At 41.7% G+C, this 25,471-nt stretch overlaps 1 protein-coding gene across 1 annotated transcript in view; it reads left to right on the top strand.

The window, feature by feature from the left end:
• The window catches only part of MTMR9 (myotubularin related protein 9), an 82,443-nt gene extending 58,259 nt beyond the window's left edge, over nucleotides 1-24,184 (top strand). Inside the window, exons 6-10 of the mRNA XM_062213009.1 lie at nucleotides 5,563-5,724; nucleotides 7,297-7,438; nucleotides 9,446-9,666; nucleotides 16,891-17,042; nucleotides 20,005-24,184. Of these exons, the coding sequence (XP_062068993.1) occupies nucleotides 5,563-5,724; nucleotides 7,297-7,438; nucleotides 9,446-9,666; nucleotides 16,891-17,042; nucleotides 20,005-20,168 (841 nt within the window). The 3' untranslated portion in view covers nucleotides 20,169-24,184. The remainder of the gene's footprint in view (nucleotides 1-5,562; nucleotides 5,725-7,296; nucleotides 7,439-9,445; nucleotides 9,667-16,890; nucleotides 17,043-20,004) is intronic.
• The last annotated feature ends 1,287 nt before the right edge of the window (nucleotides 24,185-25,471 follow it).

A 25,471-nucleotide genomic window follows, 5' to 3' on the forward strand; every position in this document is an offset into this window, starting at 1 on the left:
TCTGTGTGTAACACATCTTTAAGCATCTTTTGCAGGGCTGGATGAGTGGTGACAAATTCTTTCGATTTCTGTTTGCTGTGAAAGGTCTTTATTTCACTTTCATTCACAAATGAGAGCTTTGCAGGATATAATATTCTGAGCTGGCAGATTTTTTCTCTTAGTACCTGGACTATATCTTGCCATTCCCTCCTAGCCTGTAGGGTTTCTGAAGAGAAGTCTGCTGTGAGTCTAATTGGAGATCCTCTGAGAGTAATCTGACGTTTCTCTCTTGTACATTTTAGAATCTTTTCTTTATGTTTCACTGTGATGAGTTTGATTACAATGTGTCATGGTGAGGATCTCTTTTGGTCATGTTTATTAGGGGTTCTATGAGCTTCCTGTACTTGGATGTCTCTGTCCTCCAAACCCCCGAAGTTTTCTGCTAGTATCTCACTAAAAAGGCCTTCTAATCCTTTCTCTCTCTCCATGCCTTCAGGAACTCCTAGAACCCGAATGTTGGGTTTTTTAATAGTATCCTGTAGATTCCCGACAATATTTTTTAGATTTCTAATTTCCTCTTCTTTTCTTTGGTTTGACTGTTTCCTTTCCTGTTCTCTGTCTTCTAAGTCCAATATTCTCTCTTCTGCTTCACTGATTCTGTTTTTAAGGCTCTCTAATGCATTTGTCATTTGATCCATTGAATTCTTCATTTCATTTTGACTTTTCTTCACTATCACAGTTTCATGTTCTACTAGTTTCTGCATTTCATTTTGATTCCTCCTTAAGATTTCATTTTCACAGAAGAGATTTTCTATCCTGTCCAGTAAGGATTTCTGTAGTTCAAGAATTTTTTTGAAAACTTCTAAATGTTTTTATCATAATTTTTTTGAAATCCGTATCTTGTATTTCTTCTATCTCATCATCTTCATAATCTTGAATTGGGGTGTCTTGTTCATTTGGATGCATTATAATGTCTTCCTTGTTCTTGTTCCCTCGGTTTTTGCGTTTGTTACTTGGCATTATGGAGATATGGAGATATTCTTTGGTTTCTTCTTTTTTTTTTCCTCGCTGTGGTGGTTTTTCTTGTTATACTATGACTCTAGATTTAGTTGACTGTCTGCTTTTGATGGATCCTTAGAGGCTTGTGGTGGGTGTGGCCAGAGAGCTCTGTTCAGTTCTTCAGGGTTAAGGGTGTGCCAGAGGTGACACACCCAGGTTAGGCCTGGTAAATCTTCTCTGTCTCTCTCTTTTTTTTTTATTCAAAAGCGAAGTAATTCCACACAGCTGAGCAGAATTGAAGGCAGTCAGTGTCTGAGCTCTGGCCCCTGTGGGTTTAATATTTGTCTGCCCTGTCCCAAGGACAAAGGATCTGTTCAGTCCTGAGTGTAAGCTCAGATTCCCCTGCAATCTCCCACTGGGTTACCAAGGTTATCAAGATTGTGGCATCTCCTGAGACTACTCACATCTCAGGCACTCTGTGAGTTCTTTCATACACCCTCTGTTTGTTTTTTTTCCCCCACAGTCTCAGTTCATTAGCTCCACACATTCAATAGGTCCTAACTTCCTGTTATTTCTCCCCACCAGAGTCAGGTTTTTCTGCTTTGCTGAGGGTGGGTGCAGCCCAGAGGTGGCACAGCTTTTATATATGTCCAAAATGGTGCCTGTTCTTTGTCTTGCTCGCCTTTGTAAGGTGAGTGGAGAGAGAGAATTGTGTCTGTACCGGTCCCTTTATTTTATTTTTTTTCTCTCCTCTAGCCTGGTGAACCGCGCCGATCCGAAGATAGGAGCCAGGTGCTTCTCCTGGTCTCCCATGTGGGTGCAGGGCCCAAGCACTTGGGCCATCCTCCACTGCACTCCTGGGCCACAGCAGAGAGCTGGACTGGAAGAGTAGTAACCGGGACAGAATCCGGTGCCCCGACCGGGACTAGAACCCGGGGTGCCGGTGCCACAGGCAGAAGATTAGCCTATTGAGCTGCAGCGCGGGCCCCTAATGTGTGTTCTTGAAGCCTTATTTGAAGATCAGTTGGCCAAAAATGCATGGAATTATTCTGTGCTGTCTTTTCAATTCCATTGGTCAATATCTATCTAACTAAGCCAGTACTATGATATTTTGATCACTATAGCTTTGTAGTTTATTTTAAAATCAGGTAATGTGATACCTCCAGCATTGTTCTTTTTGCTCAAACAAGACTGCTTTGGTTTTTGATGCTTATTGTGAGCCTGTTCAAATTTTAGGATTTTTTTCTATTAAATCATTGGAATTTTGATAGGGATTGTATTAAATCTGTAGATCAGTAAGGTAGTATGGGTATTTTAATATTCTTCATCCATGAACAGGGAATATCTTTCCATTTATTCTGCCTTGATTTCTTTCATCAGTATTGTAAAATTTTCATATGTAAATCTTTTATCCCCTAAACTTTCCTAGGAAGTGTGTTCTTTTTATTGCTGTTGTAAATGGGATTTTCTTGATTTCTACTTCAGGTAGTTCTTTGTTAGTGTGGAAGCGCTCCATTGTATGTCAATGAACAACTGTTCCTTCTAAGAGTTTTTGGTTGAGTCTTTTGTGTTTTCTCTATACTTCTTTAAGATCATCTGGTTTTCAAATAATTTATTTCTTCTTTTCTCTTGCACAGTTACTCTGCCTGAGGCTTCCAGTACCAGAAGTGGTGGGAGTGTGCTTCTTTGTCTTGTTCATGATCTTATGATCAGGAGTATGTCAGCTCTGTGTGTGTCATTTGTGGTCTTTATTGTGTGAAGGTACATTGCTTCCATACCCAATTTTTTGAGTCTTTTTCATGAAAGGATGTTGTTTTTCTACATCTATTGAGATGATCATATTTTTGTGTTCTTCTGTGAATATGGTTCACGTTTATTGGTGTGTGTGTGTGTGTGTATGTGTGTGTTGAACCATTCTTACCTCCAAGGGATAAATCTCACTTGAATGTGGTGAGTTACCTTTTTAATGTGCCATTGAATTTGGTTTGTTGGTTATTTTGTTGGACTTTTGCATCTGTGTTCCTAATGGATACTGACGTTTTTTGTAGTCCTACTCTGGCTTTTTTTTTTTTTTTTTTTTAATGTTTCATAGTCAGCAGGATTTCTTTAAGTTGCTCCCATGTTGTTGTTGTTGTTTTTTTTTAAAGATTTATTTTATTTACTTGATAGGCAGAGTTACAGAAAGAGGTAGAGCCAGAGAAAGAGGTCTTGCATCCACTGGTTCACTCCCCAAATGGCCACAATGGCCAGAGCTGAGCTGATCCAAAGCCAGGAGCCAGGAGTGTATTCTGGGTCTCCCATCTGGGTGCAGGGACCCAAGGACTTGGGCCATCTTCTACTGCTTTCCCAGACCATAGCAGAGAGCTGGATCGGAAGTGGAGTGGCCAGGACTTGAACCGGCGTCCATAAGAGATGCCGGCACTGGAGGCCGGTACTCTAATCCACTGCGCCATAGCGCCAGCCCCCTGCTCTGGCTTTAATATCAGGGTAATGCTATTCTCATAAAATGAATTTGGAAGTATTCAGTTTTTTGGAAGGGTTTAAGAAGGACTGGTTTTAATTTTTAGTTAAATGCTGGTAGAATTCAGCCGTGACGCCATCAGGACCTATGCTTTTCTTTGGGTCAGGAATTAGAAAATTTTGTACCAATCTCTTTGCTTGCTATTGATCTGTTGAGATTTTCTCAAACAGATATAGATTTGGGACAGGTTGTATGCTTCTAGGAATCTATCCATTTTTTCCCCTAGGTTATCCAACATGTTTGTATATAATTGTTTATAGAAGGCTCTTAGGATCTTAAATATTTCTTTAGAATCAGTTGTAATGTCTCTTCCTTTATTTCTGATTTTGAGTCTTTTTTTTTTTTTTTTTTTTTTTTTATTTGAAAGTCAGAGTTACAGAGAGAGGAGAGGCGGAGAGAGAGGTCTTCATCCGATGGTTCACTCCCCAATTGGCAGCAATGGCCAGATCTGAAGCCAGGAGCCAGGAGCTTCTTCTGGGTCTCCCACGTGGGTGCAGGGGCCCAAGAACTTGAGCCGTCTTCTACTGCTCTCCCAGGCCATAGCAGAGAGCTGGATTGGAAGTGGAGCAGCCGGGTCTCGAACCAGCGCCCATATAGGATGCTGGTGCTGCAGGCCAGGGCGTTAACCCGCTGTACCACAGCACCGGCCCTGAGTCTTCTCTCTTTAAGTTAGTCTAGCTAAAGGTTTTTCAACTTCAGCTTTTTCTATTTTTTTTTTCGACAGGCAGAGTGGACAGTGAGAGAGACAGAAAGGTCTTCCTTTGCCATTGGTTCACCTTCCAATGGCTGCCGCGGCTGGCAGAAGCGAAGTGCTTCTCCTGGTCTCCCATGAGGTGCAGGGCCCAAGCACTTGGGCCATCCTCCACTGCACTCCTGGGCCACAGCAGAGAGCTGGCCTGGAAGAGGGGCAAGCAGGACAGAATCCGGCGTTCCGAACTTCAGCTTTTTCAAAAAACCAGCTCGCTCTCATGTTATGAAATAAACAAAACCAGGGCTTCTCTTGGATGCCCACGGATGAGGTTTAGTCAACATTCTTCTGTAAGTTGGCCGTGACCTTGTCGCCAGAGGATCTGCTCCTCTAAGTGTAGGCATGTGGTTGCTAAACTGACTGAACGGATTGGCTGCTTCCGATGATGTTTCCCAAATCAAAGCCATTGGGACCTAATTTCTTCCCAGGCCCACTGATTTTCACCCCATTTCTTCTGTCTATATAGTCTCTGATTTACACTTCAAATGAGTGGTTTGGGAGTGCTTCTGAGCCCATGAGTAGGAGTCAAAACTAAAACCAGTGGGATCCGAGCTGATCTTGAGTATCACTGCTCATGATACCAAGGTGTCAGGTTAGAGCAGCGGGAATAGGTTGCAAATGTAAGCAGCGCTGTGTCTTTTTTTTTTTTTTTTTTTTTAATTTTCTTGACAGGCAGAGTGGACAGTGAGAGAGAGAGAGCGACAGAGAGAAAGGTCTCCCTTTACCATTGGTTCACCCTCCAGTGGCTGCTGCGGCCAGTGCGCTGCTGCCAGCGCATCGCGCCGATCTGAAGCCAGGAGCCAGGTGCTTCTCCTGGTCTCTCATGCGGGTGTAGGGCCCAAGGACTTGGGCCATCCTCCTCTGCACTCCCAGGCCACAGCAGAGAGCTGGCCTGGAAGAGGGGCAACCGGGACAGAATCTGGCGCTCCGACCGGGACTAGAACCCGGTGTGCTGGCGCCGCAAGGCGGAGGATTAGCCTATTGAGCCGCGGCGCCAGCCAGGGCTATGTCTTATAACCTGTCCCAAAGTGCAGGCAGGATTTCTCCCCAGTCGTAATCTGGCTGTGTGAACTGGGTTTCCTCTCTTCAAATGAGGAGCAGTTTGTTAACTATGACAGGCATTTTAAACATCTTTGCTACAGTGTTTAAATATTGGTTTTTGCATCTCTAATCCTCAAGTTACTACATAGCAGGGTAAATGTTTTTGTGGTATTTTGAACTGATTTTCCTCTTGGATGAATTGGAGATTGCGGGTTTTTTTGTTTAATTGTTCTCTTGTTTTCATTTGTGACTTTCCCTTTCTTTCTTTTAAAAGATATCACATTCTTCAGGAGAGCTTAATCAAACTTGTGGAAGCTTGTAATGACCAAACACATAACATGGACCGATGGCTCAGTAAGCTGGAGGCCTCCAACTGGCTGACTCACGTCAAGGAAATTCTGACTACTGCCTGCCTTGCAGCCCAGTGCATTGACAGGTAAAGTACCTATCCCTGTTCTGGAAAGAGACATATGCTGGCAAGCAGACTTTGTGTTTACCCAGACATACGTTTATAGATTGATAAAGTTTGTGCCAGTTCTGTATCTTGTGATCAGATCATTTTATGAATTACTACATAATTCAGTTATTGATAAAGGGTATGCGTAGAGTCTGGCATTTAATCCATAATTAATGTTTGTTAAATGTGAACTATGCACATACACATGTCTTCTATGACACAAAATTTTTAAATAATAACAAGCCTTTTCTATAAAATCTTTAAGTTCTGAGTTTACCAATTTTCTTTTTCTTAAACTGAAAAGTAATAAAAGGAAGTTTTCTTATTTTTTTTTCTCAGAGGACCAGCCTAACCTCTTTACTTTTTTTTTTTTTTTTTTAAGATTTATTTACTTATTTGAAAGTCAGAGTTACACAGAGAGAGGAGAGACAGAGAGAGAGGTCTTCCATCCGATGGTTCACTCCCCAATTGGCAGCAATGGCCAGAACTATGCCGATCTGAAGCCAGGAGCTTCTTCTGGGTCTCCCACGTGGGTGCAGGATCCCAAGGACTTGGGCCATGTTCTTCTGCTTTCCCAGGCCATAGCAGAGAGCTGGATCGGAAGTGGAGCAGCTGGGTCTCGAACTAGCGCCCATATAGGATGCTGCGCTTCAGGCCAGGCCATTAACCCATTGCGCCACAGCGCCGGCCCCCATTGACCTCCATACTTCTGAAATATCATTGAAAGGAAACATGTTGTTTTTGTTAACACAGTAAAATGATCCTTTCCATCTCTCAGCTGTCTTACTGCAAATTACTTGCTATTTGCTGTCATATCTGGATCTCAAGTTGAGATGACATAATGTTAGTGATGTGAGTTATATGAAGCGATTTTAGTTTATTCATAAAGTTAAAGGTTGCTAATCCTTGAGACTTGAGGCAGAAAGATTAGTGTAAGTTATTGCAGAAGCTTAGAATGCCCCCCCCCCCTTTTAAGGATTTATTTATTTGGAAGTCAGAGTTACACACAGAGAGAAGGAGAGGCAGAGAGAGAGAGATCTTCCATCCGCTGGTTCACTCCCACTGGCCTTCTAGATTGACAGTTTTGTTTTTGCTTTTTCTTGTTTCTCAAAGTGTGGTGTAGGAATTGTTTCCCAATTGGTACAGCTTAAGCATGCGGGCTGTCAGCTGATGGTGGAAAGGTAGAATCAAAGTGAGAAACATAATTTTAAGTGTATGTTTATAAGTTTGATGAGAAAGGGCTTTAATAAACTAAAGCTGGAAATGTAAGTGCCTTCTGTGATAAGAAGTGTTTTGAAAAGGGAGAGAAAATTCAGCTAAGTTATTTTGTGAAATTTGTCATAACTTCATGGAGTTCTTGCCATGTGAAATTTAGGACTCATTATAGTCTTGTTTTTTCCCAAGAGAAACTTTCATCTATAATATACTTCATTTAGACTCTAAACCCTACTGGACAGAGCAGACTGCATTAAGACTAAAATAGTATGTTGTCAACAGCGTTCCGTGACCATGTCAGAGAATCCCATTTTTTCCTTTGGACTTTCCTGTCAGGGAAGGAGCATCAATACTGATTCATGGAACAGAAGGCACGGATTCCACGCTTCAGGTGACCTCCCTGGCCCAGATCATCTTGGAACCGAGAAGCAGGACCATCCGAGGTTTTGAGGCCCTGATAGAAAGAGAGTGGCTACAGGTGAATAAAGCTGTTGGAATTGCAGAGGAACGGCTTAACGTTGATGTTGTAGGGCTAGTTTGTGGTAGATGACATCATGTATGAAATTTTGATGGACTCACATTTTTAATTGTTCAGTTTTCTGCAAGCCAATTCATCTCTCTTCCCTTCAAAGAATAGTCATCATCTTTACTGTCTCTAGATGTCTGCATCTCCGTTTTTTACATTGCTTACCTGGAACTTCATTCACTTAACAGACTTTTGTTAGCTGTGTAGTTGAGCATCCTAACCTGAAAATCTGAACTGCTCCAAGATCTGAAACTTTCTGAGCACGGAAACTTGACCTCATGTGACAGGTCACAGTCAAAATGCAGACACACTAAAAATCTTGTATATAATTACCTGTAGGCTATGTGAATAGGGTGTATATGAGGCATACAAGAATTTCATGTTTAGACTTGGGTTCCTATCCCCAAGACATTTCATTGTGTATGTGCAAACTTCCCACAACTTAGAATACTTCTGGTCCCAAGCATATGGATTAGGGACACTCAATCTGTACTTGGTTACATATAAGGGAAGTACAAACAGTACGAGACATAGTCTGGTCTCTTAAGCTTAGTCTTCATGGAGATAAGAGACAAAAGCAGGGCAGGAGTGTAGAGACTGTGATTACAAGGAACTTATCTCTGCCTTTTTTCCATCTTGCTGCATCTTTCCCTCCTATCCATCAGGTGAGCCTTTAAGGTCCAGCTAAATGTGCCTGTTTTCATGAAGTTTATAAGACCTTAACCTCATTCACAGATGAAAATGATTATTTTCTTCATGTCCTGTTTCCTACCCTAGACCTTCTAAAAGGGACTTGAGGTCATAGAACCTATTCATCCGTTATCCTTAGGACACAACACAATACTTCATAAAATACTGGATGGCTACTAAAATAAAGGTCTTATAATATGGATTGAAATTCTGTATATCAGATATTAATTTATGAATATATTTTCACTTGGTAACATGTTGAAAATGGCTGTATCTCTGGTGAAAAAGAACTTGTGTCTCTTACTAGTTACAATGCAAATATTCTGCGTGAATGCTGTTATACCTTGTCTGCTGTGCCTGACAACTGACTACATCAGACTGTTCTAAATTTACCTTCCATATTTGCTGAAAGGCTTTTCAGCTACATTCTTCATGGTGCATGATACACGATGAATTTGATTTGTTTATTTATACTATATCATTTTAATGGGTTTTCAGATTCCATTGGACACTGGAAAATTTTCATGGCACAATCCTTGTCAATTACAGTAGTATGTTGACCCAAAGACAAAAGCAGGTCTGTAAAATACCTGGTAGAAATTGGTAAGTGATGAGGTCATTGCTTGGGTTTTAGGCCAAAAGGCCAAATGATACTTAAATTCATTCCAGGCCGTGGATGGCAAACTTGCATTCAGAAGAGAGTAACTAAGGACAGCTGTATCTCTAATAGGAAAGTACAGTATAATAATCTCTTCAAGAAAATAACCTTTCCCATATGTAATGAAAAATTTAATATCAAAGCTGACCTTTGAGTATCAGAGTCCCGTATCTGCCTCCACGAAGCTTAGGTACCTGGCAACACAATCTCTATCTATACTGTTTTAGATAGATAGGTGATCATTGTTTTGTTTTGTACCTGGGAGCTTATGTTCTTTGACTTTGCTCCACAATTGACAGACCTAGAAAGGTTTATTTGGTAGATACGTCATAGGTTCATTATTCTTTCATTGGATATTCCAAGGACAATTGTAGTTCCTACAATGTGTCTTAACTCTGCAGTCTTGTTGAGGATTTGGAAATTGTCTTTTTTCCTTAGGTGCTGAAATTTTCATTTTAAACCAAGAAATCATTAAACAGGAGCTTCTCCAATTTTAAGATGTTCCAGCCAGTATGAAAATCATTGTAATTGTGTGAGACGATGCTTAATAGAATGTGCTCTAATGTGGTCTCATTCAGATGTGACTGTCACATTTCCATCTTTTCTCTTAGGCTGGCCACCCATTCCAACAGCGCTGTGCACAGTCAGCCTATTGTAATATTAAGCAGAAGTGGGAGGCGCCTGTGTTTCTTCTCTTCCTGGACTGTGTTTGGCAGATACTTCGTCAGTTTCCTTGTTCTTTTGAATTCAATGAGAATTTCCTTATCATGCTTTTTGAGCATGCCTATGCCTCACAGTTTGGAACATTTCTGGGCAACAATGAAAGTGAAAGGTGGGTATACTGCTCACATGGAGACATACCACTTCCTGAAAGAGGCCAGAATGCAGGTCTATGTTAATGTTATTTACATAAGGTAAAAGCTGTACTTAAGTATAAATTACATGAAGTTTATGCTTATTATTAGCCAATCATTTGCTAGTTGAGAACATATCATAGACTTTATTCTATTAGATTAAAATTAGTCCACATACTGATTTAAAAATGTTTGAATAAATAGGGCAATCATTTTACATGGGATCTTACATCTGGAAAACGCCTTCCATCTATCCAACTTTATTGATTAGCAAAGCATGATCCAGAGAAGTGACTTGTTCAGGGCCACCCAGCCAGTTGTTCACCAAAAGTATGGCTTGGAGTACAGTTCTTCCTGATCCTGCTCGTAGCCCTGACTGATGGTTAGACCTAGGAACTGTCCTCACTTCACATCTCAGGTGCCATCAAGTTTGAAGGTTTATTTAAGAGATACATATCAGAAAGATCTTTACAAATGCCTGACTGGAAACCTGTCTTCTGAGTACAGTCATCAGGTTTCCTCTGGGTGACAGCATCATGGAGTTGCGTAGTCAATTTAAACAAGTCCTTATCACAAAGGAATGGAGTTGTCACCTCTGTACTTGCTGAAAAATCTGGCAGATGGCACAATATGTATTTTTCACTTGTAGCCCAGTTGACACATTTTTCAGTATTAGTTTCTTATAGATTTTTGTCTTCAGTTGCAGAAAAAGTTAGAACTATCTGAATGCTATAGAAGATCCTGTTACCATAGTTTCCTTACTGTTCTTTGGCTATAGCTACCCCATCTGCATGTTGTCAGTTTGACAAAAAAGATAATTTAGCAGGTACATTTACAATTTTTTTTAAAGATTTATTTATTTGAAAGAGTTTCACAGAGAGGAGAGGCAGAGAGAGAGCAGTCTTCCATCCGATGGTTCACTCCCCAGTTGGCCACAACAGCCAGAGCTGCGCCGATCCAAAGCCAGGAGCTTCTTCTGGGTCTCCCACATGGGTGCAGGGGCCCAAAGACTTGGGCCATCTACTACTTTCCCAGGCCATAGCAGAGAGCTGGATTGGAAGTAGAGCAGCTGAACCGGTGTCCATATGGGATGCTGGTGCTTCAGGCCGGGGCATTAATCCACTGCACCACAGTGCCGACCCCTGGGTATATTTACAATTTGTATTCTTTCCTCATTTGTTCTAAATGTTTTCCTTGATAACAGTGTGGAGTTGGGACAGGACCAACTTGTTCTTAGGCATATTCAAGTTGAAATGTCTTAAATTGGCATTATGAAACTGAACCTTTTGAAAACCTGCAGGTGGGAGAGATTTTAGTTTGGATATTTTGGTATTGTTTCCTGTAATGACTATATTTAGACTTGTGTACACTACTTATGCCAAAGGAGCAGGCCTACTCAAAAAAAGTGGGATTTGAGTCAACTCACAGTAGAGGTACTGTAAGCATTTAGCTTTCCCACCCCCAGAAACTGTCTTGTAACACCACAGTTAATCCAACTGAACATAAGGTACTTTTTCTGTTTTTTTAAGAACAGGTGACATTAGGGTTCTGTTGATCTCCGAGATCTACAATGTTGCTAGTCAGCACAGAGTTTACTTGGAAGAGATGACCTGATTGAAAGCAATGACCATACCATTTTCCTTTTAAGTATATATATTATAGACCAAAGGATAAGAGGTTTTAGGGTTTTTTATGAACATAGAGTCTAAAATTACTTGAACCTTAAGAACCTGGGAGATTTGGAATAGTACTGGTTCTATTAAAAAACAACAACAAATCTTTACAAAGCACTGAAACTTCTTGGCAAACAATGAGTTTGAGGGACAAATATTGTAGTGGGGTGGGTTAACTTCTGCTTGTATGCCCACATCCTGTGTCAGAGTACCTGGGTTTGAGATGCATGTCCATTTCTGATCCAGCTTCCTGCTCGTGTGGATCCTGGGAGACAGTGGATGATGGCTCAAATACTTAGGTTCCTACCACCCATGTGAAAGCCCGAGATGAAGATCTAGGTACCTGGTTTTGGCCTGCCCCAGCTCTAGCTGTTGTCGGCATTTGTGGGAGTGAACCGGTGGTTAGAAGATCACTCTCTTTCCCTCTGTTGCTCTGCGTTTCAAATAAGTTTTTTAAAAAGATATGTTGAATTAATAGAGGGAAAGTGAGCATTTAAAAAAAAAAAGCTTTGAGATAATCACTTAGAGTATATTCAAGTATATTCAGAGTTGTGCAACCATCGCCACACCTAATCTTAAAACATTCTCATCACCTAAGACAAACTGCATATCTTTTTGGCACTGTCACTCTCCAGTCTCCCTGTCCCCACTCCTTCTTCCCTGAATATCATGCATCTTTCTCTACAGATTTGCTGATTTTGGTTTTTTTTTTTTTTAAGAGAAATTTTTATCTAGTGGAAATCTCCATTTTATTTTATTTTTTATTTTTTAATTTTTGACAGGCAGAGTGGATAGTGAGAGAGAGACAGAGAGAAAGGTCTTCCTTTGCCGTTGGTTCACCCTCCAATGGCCGCCGTGGCTGGCGCACCGCGCTGATCTGATGGCAGGAGCCAGGCGCTTATCCTGGTCTCCCATGGGGTGCAGGGCCCAAGCACTTGGGCCATCCTCCACTCCCTGGCCACAGCAGAGAGCTGGCCTGGAAGAGGGGCAGCTGGGACAGAATCCGGCGCCCCAACCGGGACTAGAACCCAGTGTGCCGGCGCCACTAGGCGGAGGATTAGCCTATTGGGCCACGGCGCCGGCCTGATTTTGGTATTTCTTATCAGTGGACTTAGACAATATGTGGTCTTTTGTGACTGCTTTTTTTTTTTTTTCCACTGTTCTTGCATGTTGTGGAATTCCTTTATATTAGTGAGTAATACAGCCTTATATAGTCATATCCATTTATGATGGACAATTGGTTTGTTTCCTTTTGACTGCCATGAATAATACCACAGTAAACTTTCACATAGTAGTTTTTGGATGGACACTAACTAGTTCCTTTGTCTTAGGTTTAAACTTGAAGGTGGAATTGCTGTGTTGTATGGTAACACTTGCATGTTTTGAGGATCTGTGAAACAAAGCTGCAGAACCATTTTCTTTGCCCCCGAACAATGTGTATGGGCTCCAGCTTTTCCACATCATCACCGTGTGTTATTGTCTGCCCTTTTGATGCAGTCATCCCACTGGGTGGAAGGGGGTTTCTCATGATCTGCCTTTCCTTAATTCTAGTGATATTGATCATCTTTGCAAGTGTTTTTTGGTCATTTAAGTGTCTTCTTTGGAGAAATACCTATTCAAATACTTTGCACAGTTTCAAATTGGGTTTTTATTGAGATAAGAGAATTTTGATAGGGAATATCTTCAATTTATAAGTATCTTTGGGTAGTACTGTCACTTAACAGTACTAAGTCTTTATTTATTTGAGAGGCAGAGTTACAGAGAGAAGGAGAGACAGTGACAGGCTGGTTGACTCCCCAAATGGCCACAAAGGCCAGAGCTGGGATGATCTGGGTGCAGGGGTCCAAGCATTTGGGCCATCTTCTACTTTCCCAGGCCATAGCAGGGAGCTGGATCAGAAGTGGAGCACCCGAGACTCGAACTTAACTTACTATGTCACAGTGTTGGCCTCCAGTATTAGGTCTTACAATCTGAATATGGGAAGTGTTTATAGTTTCAGCAAACAAGACTTTTACCTCCTTGGTTAAATCGATTCCTTGGAATTTGTTATTTTTAATGCTGTTGTAAATAGAATTTTATATCATTTTCAGAATGTTCATTGCTGGTATGTAGACACACAAATTTTTTTTTGCATATCTTCTACCCTGTAATTTTGCCAAATTTGTGTATTAGATTGAATAGCTGTTTTGTGTGGGTATTATTTGAGGATTTTACATATGTAATTCAATTTGTATGCTTTCTCATTTCTTGTCTGTAGAAAGTTCCTAGTACAGAGTTGAAAAGCAGTGGTGAAAACTGGCACCCTTGTTCAATAAAAAGGGTTATAAATTTTTTGTTGTTTTTTTCCAAAGAACTTTTAGTTCATTGATTGTGTTTTCTATTCCATTTTGGCTATCTGCTCTAATCCCTTCTCCTTCCTCCTGCTGGTGTTGGTTTAGTTTGTTCTTATTTTTGTGTTTTTTTTTTTTTTTTTTTTTTTGACAGGCAGAGTGGATAGTGAGAGAGAGAGAGACAGAGAGAAAGGTCTTCCTTTTTGCCATTGGTTCACCCTCCAGTGGCTGCTGCAGCTGGCGCATCGCGCTGATCCGAAGCCAGGAGCCAGGTGCCTCTCCTGGTCTCCCATGGGGTGCAGGGCCCAAGGACCTGGGCCATGCTCCACTGCACTCCCTGGCCATAGCAGAGAGCTGGCCTGGAAGAGGGGCAACCGGGATAGAATCTGGCACCTGAACCGGGACTAGAACCCAGTGTGCCGGCGCCGCAAGGCGGAGGATTAGCCTGTTAAGCCACGGCGCTGGCTGTAGTTTTTTAAGATATGAAGTTGGGTTGGTAATTTGAAATCTTTGTTCTTTTTCTGATCTAGATATTTGCTTCTGTTTTTATGAGTATAGCTTAAATTTTTGATGTTCTTTTCATTCATCTATGAGAGTACTTGATAACCCATTGGTTGTTTCAGAGTGTGTTGTAGAATTGTGTTTATGGATTTTCTACTTTTGCTCCTATTATGGATTCCTAGCTTTTTGGCGTTTCTACCCCCTTTCTTCCTCCTTTCTTTCTGGGACTTGAAATTAGAAAGTCTGTGTCTGAATTTCCGTTATGCCTCTTACTAGCCATGTGACTTCCCTGAGTATATTTTTGCTGATATTAAAGGCAACAATTAACATCTACCCTGCTGGATTGCTATGAGAATCCAGCATTAAACATGTGAAAACTGCTAGTGTGATACTTTTCACTAATAGGCATTTTAAAACATGAATTCCTTTATCCATTCCTGTTAATCCATAACCAGCCTTGCCACCAGCCTAGGAAAGAGCACTGGAGGCATTTTTGACAGTCACACAAGTCCTCTGGCTGTTACCTTGATTCTGCTGAACGTGAAGGCAAGTGAGTGAACTCTTCAGGCTCTGTGGCATCTGATGCAAGGGAAAGGAGAGATAACTGGTATCCTCCACCACTCGGGAGTCAGGCTGTGAGGTGAAACCTATTTACAATTCTGATTCTGAGTACCCAAGTATATTAAAAAATGATAGACCAGGGCTGGCGCCATGGCTTAACAGGCTAATCCTCCGCCTAGCAGCACTGGCACACCGGGTTCTAGTCCCGGTTGGGGCGCCGGATTCTATCCCGGTTGCCCCTCTTCCAGGCCAGCTCTCTGCTATGGCCCGGGAAGGCAGTGGAGGATGGCCCAAGTCCTTGGGTCCTGCACCCACATGGGAGACCAGGAGAAGCACCTGGCTCCTGGCTTCGGATCAGCGAGATGCGCCAGCCGCAGCGGCCATGGGAGGGTGAACCAACGGCAAAAAGGAAGATCTTTCTCTCTATCTCTCTCTCTATCTACTCTGCCTGTCCAAAAAAAAAAAAAAAAAAAAAAAAAAAAAAGATTTATTTACTTGAAAGAGTTACACAGAGAGACAAGGAGAGGCAGAGAGAGAGGTCCTCCATCTGCTGGTTCACTCTCCAGTTGGCCACAACGGCCCGAGCTGCACTGATCCGGAGCCATGATCTTTCAGGTCTCCCACGTGGGTGCAGGGGCCCAAGGACTTGGGCCATCTTCCACTGCTTTCCCAGGCCACAGCAGAGAGCTGGATTGGAAGAGGAGCAGCCAGGACTTGAATCGGCACCCATATGGGATGCCGACCCCAAGATGCCTTTCAATAAAGCAGTGTTTATCATTCTAACTCCACATTTAAGAAATGAGTGACTATGCCATTCTAACATTTAAAAGTCTAATAGCACAAAGGTTCTGAAATTAATGTGAACTATTTTTACTGCTAGCATTAAAAGAAATGCACACAATCACTTTGTAGGTAACTTAAAATGATCCTGTGTTTCCAGAGACTAGACTTCTTTAAATTTTCAGTTAACTTTATACACATGGTTAACTCTAAGAGTTTAACAAATAGTATATAAAAAAAAAAAAAGAACTGTTCCTCAGCACTCAAGGGCTATTCAAAGTGTCAATTTCATTTTCACAGATTGCCTTTTAGGTGCTCTATTATCATAGGTAAGGGAGAACACATGGTATTAAGACAAGATAGACTTTATAACAAAACTTCAGCTTAAACAGAATCCTGTTAAAGTTGAATATATTATCTTAATTAATGTAAAGTTTACCTCTATTTAACAATCTGCTGTCCTTCTCCAATTATTCCATGATAAAGAGTGTTAAAGTTTTCAGGATTATTAAAAAAAAAAAAACCTGTTCATTGTATGTATATGGCTGAGCTTTAATCGGTGTTTGTATCAAGATTCATACTTGTAATCATTGGCAATCCTGTATCATATGTACATGTAATTAATTTTTCCAAGAAAACTGCCTCTAAACATTTTTTAAGTTTTGTCTGAGATCAGACTCGAGCTCCCTTTCAACATAAAAGTTTGAAAGTCAGAGAGAAAGAGATCTCCCACACACTAGTTCACTCTCTAGATGTCTACAACAGCCAGGGCTAGGACCCCAGCACTCACGCCAGGTCTCCCACGTGGCGACCCCCAGTACTTGAGCCATCAGCTAATGCCTCCCAGGGTGTGTAGTAACAGGAAGTTGCGATTGGAAGCAGAGCCAGAATTGGAACCCAGGCACTCTGATATGGGATTCAGGCGTTCCAGGTGGTATCCCATGCCTGCCCTTTAACCTTCAGCTTTAATGATGTGTGCAACTTGCATATCTTTATCCTAGACTTCTTGGAAACAAGTGTTTTTTTTTTTGAATACTTAGACTAAATTGAAAAACAGTGCTAGATCCGACAGATGACTTCGTGTATATACTAGTGTTCTCTGGATTGATTTAGTACCAAACCCGACACGACCAGATTCTGATTTTATCCTCCACGCCAGCTTCTTGGAAGCTTTAGAAGTCTTTGTTTTCTGGTTGTTGAGTTACAATGCCAGCTGGACACCTATTTTATCTTACGTTTTTCTACTCAAAGTCTGTGTCCCGTCTTATACAGAGAGAAGCTGTCCTGTCAAGACGGAAGGTTTAACAGTGTTTATTATACATTAAGTGCTCTAACGGCGATTTTCTTTCTCAATCAGATGTAAGTTGAAGCTACAGCAGAAAACAATGTCGCTGTGGTCCTGGGTCAACCGACCCAGTGAGCTGAGTAAATTCACCAATCCTCTTTTTGAAGCCAATGCCCTTGTCATCTGGCCTTCGGTGGCTCCACAGAGTCTTCAGTTGTGGGAAGGTAAAGCGGTCATCCTTGGCAAGCGTGGCACTTGCAGCTGGGGGTGGTCTCGCTGCTGCCTGTGAGTACAAGCTGCTGTTGCTGCTGCTCGGGCATGGCGAGCTGGTCGTGGCCCTCAGACCTGTGTGGGACTGTTTGCCCGGTATTCTCTTTTTCAAACTCCATCTGAGAAACTAATAGTAATTATTTAATAGCCATTGCTGTTTATGTTGGGTATTTTCCCTAGATAAGAAAGCATATTAGTTTCTGCACACGAGAGTTGGTAGGAAGTCCATAAATCAACTGTGTGACTAAGCACCTCGGGGAGAGTTTGTTTCCTTAATGCAGTGGTCACTTTAGAGAGGGCCTGTGTGAAATGCCATCAGAGGGCACAGGACTCGTCATCCCGTAAGAGTCTAAGTAGACACAGAATACCATCAAGCAGTAAGGCAGATACCTCACTATTCCTATGGACAGTCCCCTGAAATGGCAAAGCTTACTTTAAAAATCCAAATCTAAAATGTATTAACTGCTCACTAAAAGATTATAATATGCCATTTAATTTTAAGTCATTTTGAAGCCAATAAGTCCATCTCTATCCATGTGTGTATGAAGCAGCATAAAGCATCCATACAAATGTCGGTTGCTATTTCATCCCCTAATTTGTTGCACCATCCAGGGCAAGGGGTGTGTGGAAAACTTCGCCCTTTGTATAAAAGGGTCTCAGGTTGCTTTGTTTTCTTGGTGCAGGACCACATCTGTTTCTGTCCCTTCTCTGGATGTCAGCTGTCACTTACTGCTCCATCTACCACTTGCTGCTTCCTTCTACCCCAGTTTGTGCTTCTAGTCTTTGCTGTTGAGGCATTCCCCCTTGTTAGAACTATGAGGAAATGGCCTTAGATCCTCTTTGAGTTTTGAGTATCAGCTTTCGTGCCTCGATTTGGGGAAGGACTTCTACTGCTCAGAACTGTGGCACCTGCCACAGGTGCAGGATAAGTGCTGTCTTAAACAAGAGGCCACGGCTGTGCTCCTTCAGACTTCCGGGACAACTTTCCCAGAAGCCAGTGGAACGTTGAATAATTTAAATGAGAGGCTACTTGTGTGAGAGAAAAGCCAAATTTGGTAGTTGGGTGACCTGAGGATGATTTAACTAGTTTTTACCAAACCTCATTGAGAATTTGGGGATTAAGAGAAAGTCTTCATTCCTATATGGATGAATTCCTACCATCCCATTAAGAACGGAGTTCCAGTGTGTGTTGAGTGCTCCTCAGCTTAGAGCTGGGAGAAAGTCTGCATTTGGTAAAATCTTACAGTAGGCATAGGGATGGACGAGACTACTCTCTGGCCTTAACATTGGTCTATGTAGAGGAGAAAATTCGAGGGTACTTCAGAGAAGTCATGGGAAAATGGAATTAAGAGGTGGCCTTGGGGCAGGCCTTTGGTTTGGTCAGTGAGTCACTAAGTGGGACACCCACTTATGTCAGTGTGGGTTTGAATCCCAGCACTGTGCTCACTCCCAGCTTCCTGCTAATGCTTACCTTGGAGGTAGCAGGTGATGGTTCAATTGCTTAGATCCCTGCCGCCACGTGGGAGCTCTGGATTGAGTTGCCAGATCTTGGCGTCAGACTGATAGTGCCCTGGTTGTTGCAGGCATTTAGGGAGTGAACCCACAGATGGGAGCTTGCTCTATCTTTCAAAAAATTAAACTTTTTAAATCCATGCCTCATCTTTTCATAATATGCACTTTTTGTATAAATAAAACTTTTTTCAATTTTGTGCCAGAATAGCCTTTGAATTCCATTTTTAAACAAACTTTTTCCTAATTTTTAAAATTTTATTTAAGGCATACAAATTTCATGTATTTTAAACTTTCAATTATTTTGAGAGAGAGTCAAGACAGGGAGTCCTTATCTGCTGGTTTACGTCTGCAATGGCTGCAGCTTCCAGGGCTGGGTCTGGCTGGAGCTCGGAACTCATTCCAGGTCTCCCACGTGGAAGCAGGATCCCAGTTCCTTAGGCTGTCACTGCTACATCTCGGCAGAAAGCTGGAGGTAGGGGCCAGAGCCAGGTGTCCAGCCGAGGCGCTCTGATGCGTGGGCATCTTAACTGCCAGGCCAAATGCCTGCCCCACGTGAACTCTGGAAGCACCCTTGTCAGGCAGTCCTCTGCATCTGTAAGATTCCATGTCCTCAAATCCAACCAAGTGCAGGTCAAAAATACTGGAAAGAGAAAATATTGGAACATGTGCAGCCTTTTTTTCTTGTCATTCTGTAAGCACCCTACTTGTGTAACAACTACATATATAGCATTTCCACTGTGGCAGATTGAGTAATCTGGACATGAGTGAACGTATATGGAAGGATATGTGTGTAGGTTAGCTGCAAATACTAAGACTTTACGTAAGGGACTCGAGCATCCTCCAGCTTGGGTGTCTGCGTGGATTCCTGGAACCAGTCCCCTGAGGGGACGGAGGGATGATTGTATCTGTTTATTCTATAATAAGAGGATAATCATTATTAGGGGAAGGAAGTAATTACCTACAGAATTAGAAGATCAATAACAGGAGGAGAGAGCACATGCACACAAGGTTAGGTTTTTAAATAACTTATGTGGTTCTGTTTTTATTCTGTCACATTTCTAGTGAAATGGCTTCACATGTAGAAGATGGTACATATCTCAGTGAAATTCTGTAATCGTAAAAACAAATGATCTGTACTGTGAATTTGATAGCTATGTAGATTATCAGCTTGCTTTCCTGAATATATCACAGAATATTATTTGATAATTTTGTGGGATTTTCTGAATTAGCATATACATAAAATAGTATTTTCTTGGAGACTAATACCTGTAGACGTCTGTATATCAGTGTAATAAAACAGATGAGTTGTGAATATGACACATGGAATTATAGATTATATCCACAAATATGTTAATCCATTGACTGTCTCTTTCTGCCTCTGCTTTCCCCTTCTGGATGCAATAGGTATTTTCCTGCGGTGGAACAGATCCTCTAAGTATTTGGATGAAGCCTATGAAGAAATGGTTAACATCATTGAATATAACAAGGAATTACAAGCGAAAGTCAACATCCTTCGGAGGCAGCTGGCGGAACTGGAAACAGAGGGCGGGCCGCAGGAGAGTCCCTGAGAGGCGTCCTGCCCCTCTCTCCTCTCGCCCTTCAATTTACTCCTACACTGTGGGACCTCTCTACCGTCATGGGTTCCCCAACACGGTATGAACAGAACTGAATTTGACGTGGCCTGTAGGTCCTTCACTTTGGGAGCAGGAAGGAGGTGCTAGTCATTTTATCTTGTGTGAAGTAGGTGACCAGTCTACAGCCATTCGCGTTCTGCACCCTTTCACCTGAAGCTTTTCTGTGTGCACTTTCCGCACAGTGGCCCAGCGCAGCCGTGTTTACAGCTCATCGCTGTAGGGACTGTCTGGCTTTAGAGGAAGGAGTCAGGTTTCAAGCACTCCCGCGTATAGACGTGTTTTTCAGAATTGAAATGGCTGCTAAACCCAGAGTTGTGTGTTTGATCTGCCGTTTCCAATATCTTTGCTACATAAAATAGCCTTTCTCGTTAAAATAGTTTTAGACTCAATCTGGTTTGTCAAAGGAAGCTCTGAATACCTAAGGTAAATTATTTCTACAAGGGCAATAGGTATCAGCCTCTGATACTTACATTAAGAATTAAATTTATTTAAATAGTAGACACTAAGACATGTGCAATATAGAATTAATGTATGACTTTGTTACTGATAGAGGACTGTTACTGTTGAAATGGTTTTTTCAAGGTTTTTGATGATAGATAAAAAATGTATATCAGATGCTAGATGTAGAATGAAACCATCACTTAGCATAGGGTTTGTCTGTCATAACTGATCTATAGCTATGGTTTCCTTAAACCAGAGATGCACTGCCCTTATTTGAAGTTCTTACCGCACTGATTTACGTATGTATGCGTTTTATTTTAGTTGACTAAGGTTAAAACTTCAAATAGCTCAAGCCAACATTAATCTTAACTCTGCTGATTTATCCATTGTGTGTTAAGGCAATATCATTTCAGTGGAGGAGGCGTTTATAAATATGGTGCAGTTCTGCGTTTCAACAGTTTGTTTTATAGAAACGGTGGTGGCTCCAGTCATGCTCCGGTTGTTTACCCCTGCAACTCTGAAGGTTTCTTCCATGCGTGTTTGTCTTGTGGCGATACCCTTTTCAACACTTAATATTTCCACACCATCTGTATACCACCATTTCCATGTACAATATATCACATTGAACCCTGTTTTAGAGCCATCAATTGAACGGAACATACAATGAAAAGAATTCAGCTCTAGCAGAACTTAGGGCCACATTGGTTGGGAACCCTTAGAGAGGGGCGAATACTGCCCCCTGCAGTTTCCCGAGCTCCCTCCGGATCGCAGCGAGGTGCCCAGTCTGCTGCAGGAGCTTTCGGCGCAGGTGCCTGCCCTCTTCTCCGAGCTCAGTTTTACTCTTGACTTCTTCCTTGGCTGTGGTTATGGATTTTGGGGCATTAAAGCCCTCACTAAGAAGGCCAAAGGAAGGAGCATACGCTGTGTTGCATCCTGCTGCGACTCTGTTATGTGAAGTAGCCTCACTTCTTTATGGTTCCTAAAATGCTTGCTCTGTGTCCACACCGCTGGCCTTTGTGGTTTCGGCTTTTGTCTCCTGACAAAATATGAAGAGGGAGACTTTTTCTTCTTGACTCATGAGCCCTAAGGAAAAGCATCTAGGCTCTGTTCTGTTGTTTAGCAATTTCTTTCAAAGTGACTCCCACTGTTTATATTGACTGGCCATTGGGCTTCCAGGTGCAGAAACTTAGAAAGGAGTTTTTATGAGGCTTGGTTGTGGAGAAATTAGATGCTCTCAAATTCTACCTGTCTTCCTGATGAGCACGTGGCGTGTGAGCCACAGTACAGAACCAGCATCGTAGTCCATTGGCTTGTTTTGAAAAGTGTGCATTTTAATATTTTATAATTAGGGGCTGTCCAAACTTCAGATCCATTTAGCAAAGTTTATTTTTACAATTTGTAACTGTGCTTTCAGAAGGGTTCCTTAATAATGCCAAGTTTTCCCAAATTTGCAAATTGTCAAAAACAAGTGCATTTATGGTTTTAATACTGAGTTAGTCCTCCTTTAGGTTAGAATAAAATGGACACACTCATAAAGATACTTGTTAAACAGTTTGGAGAGTTGATAATTCTGCCACCATTCTTTTCACTAAAGTTTAACACAAGCACATTGCTGTACAGGAGCTAGTAGTACTTGTAATTGAGAAAATCAAAGTCATGTATATTAGTCATTTTCTCTATCATTTGTAGCGAAGGCTGGTTTACATGGGGGGGATGTTTTGCATTTTAAGCCCCACAAACAGTAGTTTAAAATTTTAAAAAGGATCACTTGTGCTTTATCAGTAGTACAAAGATCCGTATAATTTATTAAAAGCCAGACATAGTTGACTTAATAAACCTGAAACTTATTTTTTAATGGCAAGACTTTTCAGTAATTTGGTCAAATCTTTATTAAATAAGAAAAGCAGAAATAGTAAAAATTCAATAAGTTTTAAATAACCTATGGATACACTTTGTTTCTAAGAAAGACAGTGAGAAATATTCATTTAAAATATATGAAGGATTTTAAAGCTTTTCTTTAAACGTTGGTGCCTGATTCAGTTTATCTTTAAGAAAATGTCATCATCATGCCATGACCACTGGTTTGGAGTCTCCTGTAACTCTGGTTAGGAGGTCAGAGTTCACTTATTAGCAGCCCTTAACCTGGGGCACAGGTTTTGGTATTTGCCCACTTCCAGATTTAATGGAAACTACGCGAGGCTGTTATGAGCACGGTTAATCAGAAAAGTATTTCCTGGACAAACAGGGGCAATATTTAGTGTTTCCCTGTTCTGGAAGCTTTGAACTTTTCCAGGAATGAAGTCATTCAGTCCATCTGGTACAGGTTTATGCTCTAGCTAGCCACAGCAGAGGACACCAGCCGGAGGGGATAAACCATCTGGCCATGTTAAAGAGTGAGAAGCAACTAACCTAAGTTATTGTCAGGTAATATTTTTATGTTGCCATACTTAAACATTAAAAGACTGATTTCTACCATTTATCTGTATGCTTAGATGATATGAAATGCTAAAGTTCTTGTATCAGTTTGCCCGATTCTCATTTTCTTGATGACTACTTCTGTCTTCTCCTAGCCTTTATAATCCACTGTCCACAGCATCTTCTTCCTTTAAATCATTAGTCCCAAAAGCAACCCTCTGAAGTTCTAGGACTGAGTTGTTCAAAAAATTGAACTTGTTATCTAGATCCCCTAGGAAACAGCGCTGTATCCCTGGAGTGACGGACACTGCTGAACAGGTCAGGAGGGTCGCTGTAGACCCTGCCTTGTCCTGGCGAGGGCCCGAGGGCTCCTGACGCCATCCTGTTTCCCTCTGTGAGTCTAAGGAGTACCTCTGGGGTTTGTACTGAAAGAGGTGTGCAGCACTGCCTGTGTCTGTTGAGCCAAGACATTCGCTTCACTTCTAAAATGCACAGAGCCTTGGAGAGGTGATTTATTCTACACAATTACGCGACACCCTGTTTAGAATCCCGATAGAACTATTCCCCTCTACACTAAAAATATGGTACTTGCACAACTTAGTTTATATAAAGGAATATGTATTTCTTCAATAGCCAGGTATTTGAACTGTACTCTTGCTATCTTTGAATGTGACTCTGGATTTAAGTGCACTATTATTCCTGTCTTACACAATCAAATTGCACTGGATGGCAAATGTGTCAATTATGCTTTGCTAAAACCTCAGTGTGCTGTAAGGTACAGGTTTTTACAGTGTGAACCTGTCTAAAGGAAAAATTCTGAACTTGTCTAAGTGTGTAGAACATTTTAATATTATTTGTAATGTTCACTAGATGGTGGGTTTACTTATGTCCTGAACCTGGAGTCATTCACCTTGAGTGGGCCGATTGGTCCAGCTGGTTTACCACGTCGGGAAGCGATCTGAGCGAGCGCAGTGCTGTTGCCTTCCGTGTACTGTTTGTGTGTGGTGTGCTGCCTCTGCCCTCTGCCGCGCAGATGCTAGTGTTACCTTTCTATGGACAATGATAATAAAATTTGAATTTATTCGAGTGTTACATCTTTAGGGCTGATTTTTTTTCAGATTTGTGAAGGTTTGGACAGTTTTAATTAAAATTGCTTTACTTTACTCTATACTTGAAAAATTTGAGACCAACCTTGTAGGTAGAATAGGACGGTGATCTCCCATATCCTGTTTGAGTGAATAACATTTCCCACGATTGCTTAGCACATATATATTTCCTTTGTTATGGTGCCGAAATATTTTCAAGGAAGTTGTGGACATCATGGTCCTTGCTTCTAAATCTCATACCTTCCCAGAATTAGGAGTATGTATTGCACATTCTGTTGATTTAGAACGTATTAATATAAGTAAATTAGGGAAAAGGGAAAGCCTTTCTATGGAATACCAATTCTTAAATGTAGAAAGAATGATGGAATTTGATTTAGGCCATTCATCAATGAATGCTAGGACCAGCCAGTTAAGGTGTCTGAGGCCCACAATGTCTTTTCACAAGTTACATACTGGTTACCAAGGGAAAGACTGTTTCCTCTGTAGTGGAGGGACCTGATAAATGTCACCTTATCCAAGCAAAAGTTAACATCACTAGTAATGAATAGAATGTGACATCGTTTGCCTTATGTTCTGCTCCTCTGAGAACACAGCATCATTTTCGTGGGGGAAAAGGTGCTGTGGCATAGTAGGGTTAGGCATTCGTCTGCAGCACTAGCATCCCATATGGGCACCGGTTCGAGTCCCAGCTGCTCCACTTCTGACCCAGCTCCCTGCTGATGGCCTGGGAAAGCAGAAGATGGCCCAAGTGACCTGGAAGAAGCTTCTGGCTTCGGATCGGGTCAGTTCCAGCCGCTGGTGGCCATTTGGGGAGTGACCCAGAGGATGGAAGATTTTGTCTCTCCCTCTAACTCTACCTTGAGTAAGTAAATCTTTTAAAAAAAAATTTAAAAATAGTACAGGGGCCAAAAAAAAGTACAACCTGAATATAATGAAGAGGAAGTACCAGGTAAACCTATGAAAAATATAAAAAGGCTTCAAAAAATTTGTGGAAAACACATTCCATAAGCTTTTTGAAGATGTTTCTTAATCGAATTTGTGGAAAAGGAAGGCTATAAAGCTTTTTTTTTTTTTTTTTTTTTTTGACAGGCAGAGTGGACAGTGAGAGACAGAAAGGTCTTCCTTTTTCCGTTGGTTCACCCCCTAATGGCCGCTGCTGCCGGCGCACCGCGCTGATCCGAAGCCAGGAGCCAGGAGCCTCCCATGTGGGTGCAGGGCCCAAGCACTTGGGCCATCCTCCACTGCATTCCCAGGCCACAGCAGAGAGCTGGAATG

The sequence above is a fragment of the Lepus europaeus genome, chromosome 16 (genome assembly GCF_033115175.1).
Source record: "Lepus europaeus isolate LE1 chromosome 16, mLepTim1.pri, whole genome shotgun sequence".
Taxonomy (NCBI): Eukaryota; Metazoa; Chordata; class Mammalia; order Lagomorpha; family Leporidae; genus Lepus; species Lepus europaeus.